Below are 7988 nucleotides of genomic sequence, written 5' to 3' on the forward strand. Positions count from 1 at the left end.
AAAAAGACAAAATCATCCCATTTGCAACAACATGGATGGGCCTGGAGGGTATTATGTTAAGTGAAGTAAGCCAGAAGGAGAAAGACAAACACTGTATGATCTCACTCCTATGTGGAATATAAACCAACACATGGACAGAGAAAACTGTATTGTGGTTACTAGGGGCAATGGGGGTGGGGGTGGGCACAAGGGGTGAAGGGAGTCATATATATGGTGATAGACAAATAAAAATGTACAACCCAAAATTTCACAATGTTAAAAACTATTAAAACATCAATAAAAAAAAGAAAAAAAAATAACTTCACTGGAAAAAAAAAAAAAACAGTCTCCAAAATGACTCTTTTGCTAAAATTGTTTTCTCACTCCTGGGGGCTCTGCTTTGAGGAACTAAAGCCCCAATCAGGGAGTCATCACCATAAATAATGCATCAGGCTTTCACCAAGACTCAGTACAGCCAGCAGCAGCTCAGAAGGGTCCATTATCCCCCAGAGTTTACAAGTGGGCATCGTGATTAATCCATTTATCTGCTGCTCAGATGAGCACCCAGAGAAAGAGTCAGTAATTACCGAATAGCGAATAGGTACACGCATAAACAAAATGGACCCGTGCTTTGAGTTGCTGGAGCACCTTGATTCCCAGAATGTTCACTCATTTTGAGTTTTAAAGGTCCACAATGACATAGTGTAGCAGGGGTGGGAGATAGGAAGCCCAATTTCCAGAAAGTCATGAGTGACTAAAAACCAGAAGGCTCGTGAGCTTGTCATAATCACATGAATCAATTCAGTCAACAGTTATTATTCCCATTTATTATTTACTGTGTGTCAGGGACAGTGTTAAGAACAGAGTATACCAAAAAAAAAGTTCATTATCTAACTGGAGAAATAGATATATAAAAAACCAATTATCTTGTAATAGGAAAAGTGAGAGACAGGCATTAGGAACACATGAGAAGGAGAAGGAGCAAGCACTCTCCCGGGGGTGGGGGATAAATGGCAGATCTGGGAAGGGTACCCAGAGGAAGTGACCTTTGAGTTGGGTCTTGCAGGAAGATTTTTTTTTTTCCCAAAGAGAAGAAGGGGGAAAAGAGTAGCAGAGGTAGAGGCAACAGTACGCACAAAAGCATTTAGCAGGAAGTCAGTGGTTTGTACAGAGAATTGCAGGGGGCAGGAATTAAAGGGCCTTGTACACGATGCCAAGGAAATTGGGCTCTATCCTGTATCCTGTAGGCAATAGGGCAAGATGGTACATTTTTAAAGAGATGTCTGATCATGAGCAGATTTGTGCTTCCGAGAGCCCATCAAGTAGTGATAAAGAGGCTGGATTAGAGAAGAGGACCAACAGCTGAGACGCTGCTGCCTTAGCAAGTGCAGAGGTGAGGACGATAGTGGGCTGAAAAGGAGGATGGACTGGAGGCTTGGCAGACATTGCAGAAGGCCACATCAGAAGGTTTCTGATGATATGTAGGAGCAGGGGAGAAGGAGAAAAGGCTGACGGGGAGCAGTGATGCCCTTAGCTGAGGAGGAGAGGACTCTGAGGGACCCGGAGAAAGGGTAAATGGAGCCGACATCGCCGCGCTTACCATGTGCCGGGCTGTCCCGGCACCTCCTTCTGTCCCACCCTGTACCGCAAGGTAACCGCTCTAGTAACACACAAGGGGACTGAGGTCAACGTGGCTGAAGAGTGCTCTCAGGGCCTCCAGGGCCACCGTGCCCACCACGGCTGTGTGCCTGACCCCACGACCTTGCTCCAAACTTCACTTGTTGAGGGAGACTCTGCTCATGGTACAAGTAGTTTCATGCTCCACTTTCTCCTTCCTGCCTAACGATTGGAATAATTTTCCCTGTCTTTACCTAGTGAAAGAAGACCTTCTCCATCATCCTTGCCTACCTCCAACATTGCATCTCTCCCTTCCAAAGTATCCCTCTCCTCCCCACTCCTCACCTGCTCCCATCCACACACGGCATCTTTTTAGAAGTAGCAAGCTTAGGGCAAAGGGCAATGAATCAGAAGTGGGGCAATCTGTGTTCCAAGGCTGACCTAGTCAAACAGGCGACTTTCAGAAATTGCTGGACCTCTCAGCCCCAATGTCCTCACCTCCAAAATGAAGATAAGAAATGAATACTAACCTCTGCTCATCTCACAGGGTTCTTGTGAGAATGAAATGAGATAAAGCACTGGCAAACACCACCAACAAAAGGCAGGAAAAGGTGCTACAGATTATCTGGCACTACTGTCCACCAGACAGTGGGTTCCTTGAGGGCAGGGGCCTGGTTGTCTTCACCTTTGGATGAAGGTACCTAATTATTCCTGGCACAGAGTTAGTGTTTGATAAAGACATGTTGAATTATGAACAAGGACCACTATCACCATGAACACTCACGTACACACACACACAGACACACACCCCACAGAGGCATCCTTGCCTCTCTCTCCCACCAGAAATGTGGCAAACCCACAGGACCCGGCTTTTGAAAGTATTGTTCTAGTCTTGGCTCATTCTGAAAACAGCCAGTTCCTGGAGGAAAACCAAGCGATTGTCATGCTGCCTGGATGCCTCCATCGGGCACGTTTGACCAAATGTGAGTTCCTCCCCTTCTCAAGAGGACGTGCTAAGAACTAAACCCCCAGACTCACTCCGCTCCCAGGAGCCCCAGCTGGATCAGGCCTTCCCCGCTGCCGCCTTTGTGCCGGGCATGGGACGCGGGTTTTTTTTTTTTTTTTGCTAGCAGGAGCTCGGCCGCCTCTACTGCTGTTTTCATTGATGCCTTGAGCAGAGCTGGCATGTGCAACTGCTGAGAGGGGGGAACGCGGAGCCGCGGGGGAAGCAAGTAAAAATAGCCTGGCGCGCCTCGCTCTGCCTGCTCCGGACGCCTTTAACCCTGGCCGAGGTGGAGAGCTCCGCCGCCGCCGCTGCACACTGCGAAACCTGGCGGGGGTCTGCATGCAGACCTCGCGGAACAGCTGGGGTTGGGCAGCTAGAGACCAGCGAAAACTTTATTTTAGAAACCGAGTGCGGGGCGAGGGGGCGGGGGGGAGCGGGTTATTTCTTGTTTCCAGCGCTCCAGCCACCTGGCTGCAAGGACTGCTACGTGCCCGCTAGTGCAACACTTTACACAAGTACAGCCTTGACTCTGAGCTATTTTTAGAAACCCCTCTCGCGGGTGGGCGATCAGAGGGAGGAGGGCCAGGGGATTGGTAAGGCTAGCTCTCTGCTGTGAGGCTAGGCGCCTTGCACTACACATCATTCTGAATGTCTGCTCTCGGGTGGGGGGTGGAAAGAGGGAGCGGTGAGGGGACCGCGCGTGCAGGCTTTGCCCTAACTCAAGGAGATGGCATTAGCTACTGAATGTCCCACTGTTTTCAAGCCCCAGAGCGTGTTTGTTTTGAAATCGACAGTTGCCAGATGCATGCTGCTTCTAGTCTCTTCGAGAATGGGGATTTAAAAAAGCTTTGCTGCCTACGCTGTAGGGTAGGGGTTAGCTGCAGTTAAGACCCTGAGGGAAGAAGATCAGGCAGGGTCTCTGCACCTTTTTGCGTTCCAGCAAGACAGAGGGACAAGCCCCGCGCCACACCTCCATCCCCGCCCCACGCTGCATATGGGTAACCATATGTGAAATGCACGGCAGCCCCACCAGACACCGGCTATTAATAGAGCCCGGAGTTCGCTCTGTGTCTTTTTCCTGCCACCGAGTAAGGGATGATCTTCACACACATACCCCACTCCGCCCCCATCTCAGCGGACCGTTTCTTCAGGAAGGTAAGGGGGCTGCCCACGCTGATCTCCTTCGTGACTACAGGTGCCCAGAGCCTGCGGACTAGTCCAGTCGTAACACAGCAGGGTCAGTGCCAGGCCGGGAAACACAGCCTCGAGTGTTGGGACGCAAAACCCAGCAGGGCTCTTTGCGGCTCAGGGCCAACTCGAGGGTAGAGAAAGGGCAGCTATTGGGCTGCCGAAGGTGGAGGGCAAGAGCGCAATTTGCGGAGCTAGAGCGACCTCCTCAAGAGCTGCTGCGGGACGGGTGGCTGCAAACCGGTTTCTCGCTGCAGCCGGCGGCGCGCAGCCCCCACCACCCTCGTGAGCCCGGCTGCGGCAGGAGCGGGCGCTGTCCCTGGTCCTGAAGGTGGCCGCGGCTAGTGCTCCCTCCCCCAGTTTAGCGCCGCCGAGACGGCTCTAGCGTTCGAGGATGGCAGACCTCTCCTCTCCCTGGCCCGGTCTGAACGGGAGGGTCTGTTGGTGGTGCCCCAATCTCACCACCTGCTCGGCTTGGCCCCGGCGGCCGGGAGCTCTCCGCGGTGCTGCGGGGACCGAGAGCTCGGGGACAGACTCGAGCTTGAAGGGTAAAGCCGAGGCAGCGGCCCGAGACGGTCAAGGCACTGCAGGGAGCAGACCTGGCCCCGGGATCACCCGTCCCAGCTCTGCACAAAGCCGGGACTCTGGAACCCTAACGGAGTCCAGAGGAGAGGGCAAGGGAGCGCGGCTGCCCAGGGTTTGGGACTTCGGGGAAAGAGAAGCGAGCAGCGGGTGGCAGGAGAGAAAGATGGGGTGAGAGCGACTCTTTTGCATTTTCAAGAGGGAGGGGACCTGAGACATGCACTGTCTTCCCCCCACCTCAACACACACACACACACACACACACACACACACACACACACGGCCGGCAGAAGCAAGCGGGATGGCTGGGGAAAGTTTGGCACTAGGTGCTGAGCGGCGGCGGCGGTGGCGGCGGCAGCGACAGCGGCGGCGGCGCGGTTGTCCGGGGTGGGTGCTGGGGTCGCCGAGAGCCCCGGCCCCCTCTCCTCCTTACCTCGGTGTTCTCAGCTGCGTTCTCCGCCATTTTCCTCCTTAGGAGCAGGCAGCGGGAGGAGTGTTTCATGCCCATAAGAGCCAGCAAGGGTTTGGTGATACAGAGATAGTAGAGAAAGAGAGAGCTGGTGTAGCTTTAAAAGAGAGAGAGAAAGAGAATGGGAGGAAAAAAAAAAACCGAACCCAGCCCCTCCGCTGGAGCGTCAGCCGATACAATCGACCACGGTTGAGCCTTTTCTGCAGTCTCCACTTTGTTTTATTTTCCTTCCTTCTCATCTGCTTCGGATTCCTTCACACAGTTTCAAGTTGTTCTCGCGCGCCCGACCCCCTCCCCGCCCCTCTCCACCCGCGCTGCGGGCTAAGCAGGAGGGAGGCAGCCCCGAAGGCCCGGCGGCGGCGGCGTCTCCTCTCCCGGCTGCTCTGATCGCAAAGTCCGGCCGGCCAAAGGGAGCCACCAACTCCTCTTAACTTCTGCCGCTCGGCTGGGCGAAGCAACACGCTTCCTGCGCGTCTCTCCTAGGGGCTGAGCCGGGTGAGTGGGGGCGGGGTAGGAGGTTCGTGGAGCAGGCGGCGGCTGGGCGCAGACCGCGGGCCCCCAGCGCCCCCGGACCCGCCCCCTCCGCCAGGCTCCGAGGGTCTCTGGGCCGCCTCCACTCCCGGGCGCCGTGGACAACTCGCGCGGGGGCAAGAGCTGCGCGGACGCTGCAGGGCCACGCGGGAGGCGCCCGAGGTGGGCTCTTGCAGGTTCTTAGACCCGGGTGTGCATCCTCCCGACGAGGACAAGCTCTGGGCAAGATTGGACACAGTTACCTCGCCCCAACCCCACCCCACTCCCAACTCTCCGGCTCCTCTGCCAATTCCTGGATCCTTTCTTGACGAATTACGATTTGGCGTTTGGGGAGTGAAGGGGTGGGTGTCTGGATGAGGGAGGGTCCTTAACTCCTTCAACTCTAGGGCTAAGTGCGATATAATTCTCGCTCCTTTTCTCCCACTCCCTCTATCCAGGGCACTTGGGGCTCCAAGCCCCTCTCAGGCTGAGAGAGTGGGGCTAAGGTTCAGCCAGAGGTGGCTTGGGAAGGAGGTGGGAGAAAGTCAAATGGATGAGCCTGCAGTCTGCTCTCCTGCCTCAGTCTTCCCTGGCAGGCCCCTGCCCACACGTTTCTCTTCTCCCTCCTCGCCCCTCCCCCATCATCACCAGATTTTGAAGTCCCTTTTATGGGAGAGAGGGAGGATGTCACGTACCCATTAGGATTCTCTTGATCCTTTTTTAAGGGAGTTTGGGCGGCAGCAGGGGGTGTGAATTTTTATACAATGCATTCCTGTCTTCACTTTGAGAGCTTCTTTTTCTCTGTCTTACTGGCCATCTGTCAGGCTGGTGGGAGATAGAACAAGGGGGAGGGGACCCCACTCTGTCTCTCCCATTACAACAGGCCACTCAGGCCAACTCTTTCAAAGACAGCTTCACTTTCAAGCCTTGAGCCCACAAGTCAAGAAGGGGACCTAAAAGATGCTCTGTGAGCATCCTGGCTCTCTTCACTTCATCCTTGTACTTACTTAGGGAGCTCAGTCCTGCATGCATGCCCTATTCGTTTTTTAACTCCACCTTTGACAGTCAAGAAATGTGAGCCTGATTGTCCTCAACTAACCCTAGAGTCTATTGAAGAAATGGGCCAGAATCTAAAAATGCCTCCATCACCTGGTCCTAGGGGAAAGAGGATATATTGCAATAAGTGGAGGAGGGAGAGGAGAGGAGGGCAGGGAGAGTAAGAAGAGTGAAAAGAGAATGGGCAAGAGGCTTGAGTTAATGGGTGTGTGTGTGTGTGTGTGTGTGTGTGTGTGTGTGTGTTAAGGAAGGAGTAAATTTAAGTGAAAGAATGACGTTAACCTCCTTAACCTTTTCCTTTCTCAGACCACAGACCTGGATTAGCGTTGGGGGTAAGCGAGCAGTCTTTGGCAACACCATTTTCCTTCCCCTTCACGTCCTGCCAATGTGCAGAAAGTGATATGGGGATAAATGAGGTGCATCTGAAGAATGACTTTTCCCCTTTTGAACCCCATTTTCTCTAAACATCTTTCTCAGAGACAAAAGATTCTGAAACATCTGATCCCCTACCAAGAGAGTCTCAGTACTTGTATAATCAAAGAAAATCAGAAAGGAAAAGATCCTCAGAGCTCTGTGGCCCAATCCTCTCATTTTACAAATAAGGACCCTTAGAGCAGAGAGAGGATGACATTTGTCCATGATCCTTCAGCTGAGAGAGCATCTGAGAGCAGGCCCCTAGCCTCCTGATTTTCAATCCAACACTCTCCCTCCACCCCACCCCACACTGCTTCTGCCTGTGCAGTGCATCCATTCTGTGACTAACCAGGGAGGAGGGGAGCTGAGACAAGCTCCCACCGAAATAGGCTGCTGCCTGTGCGTGATTATGTTGCTATGAGAACCTCAGTGGGTGTGTTTCCTCCGTTCTCTGTTGAAATCTTTTGCTTGGCTTGGCTTCTCCCCAAGCACAGACATGGATCCCCTTGGAATGGGGAGTGGAGAGGCTGAGATGGAGAGCTGCATGCTCATGGCAAGAGTTTACTGTTCCAGCCCATCGAAACTAGAGCCAACCTGGGGCTGCAAGGAGCCTAGGCCACCAGCGCGTTTACATAATGGCTGGAGGACATGAATGAGCTGTTTTGGAAGTGGATACTCCAGTCCTCTGTTGAACCATCTTGGAGCAGAGAGAAGTTGTCCCTGTCATGCTCCCACCTTATTACAAATTCACAAGCAAAATAATTGTTACTTTAAGAGACTAAGTTTTGGGGTGATTTGTTACACAGCAAAAGATTACCTGAACATTCACCACCTTTGTTGTGAAAATTCGTGATGAATGAAAAGTGCCTAGCACGTAGTAGGCATTTTATAGTACTATTTTCTCACTATCCTCACCATTTACAGGAATTTGGTCTTTCTCCATCTATTTTGCATAAGTATGTTAGCTTAGTCTTTTGCAAGGTTAATTAATTTAGTCAGTCCACAAAAAACTCGCTGGGCATCTCTTCTATGCCTTGCCCATTAAAAGTTATTGGACCGACTATTGAGGAGCTCTTAATTTAGTCACCCTGAATGCTTTGAAATGTACAGAACTTTTGTAGAAGAGCTTTGGAAGGGATTTTGATGGGAGGCAAGAAGACATGCGAG

The 7988-nt window shown here is 52.6% G+C and overlaps 1 protein-coding gene across 1 annotated transcript in view; it reads right to left on the minus strand.

Annotated features, from left to right (window-relative positions):
* PRMT8 (protein arginine methyltransferase 8) overlaps nt 1-4880 on the minus strand; it is a 90065-nt gene extending 85185 nt beyond the window's left edge. Inside the window, exon 1 of the mRNA XM_058559037.1 lies at nt 4806-4880. Within this exon, the coding sequence (XP_058415020.1) occupies nt 4806-4880 (75 nt within the window). The remainder of the gene's footprint in view (nt 1-4805) is intronic.
* Between the last annotated feature and the right edge of the window lie 3108 nt (nt 4881-7988).

The sequence above is a fragment of the Diceros bicornis genome, chromosome 17, assembly GCF_020826845.1.
Source record: "Diceros bicornis minor isolate mBicDic1 chromosome 17, mDicBic1.mat.cur, whole genome shotgun sequence".
NCBI classification, from domain to species: Eukaryota; Metazoa; Chordata; class Mammalia; order Perissodactyla; family Rhinocerotidae; genus Diceros; species Diceros bicornis.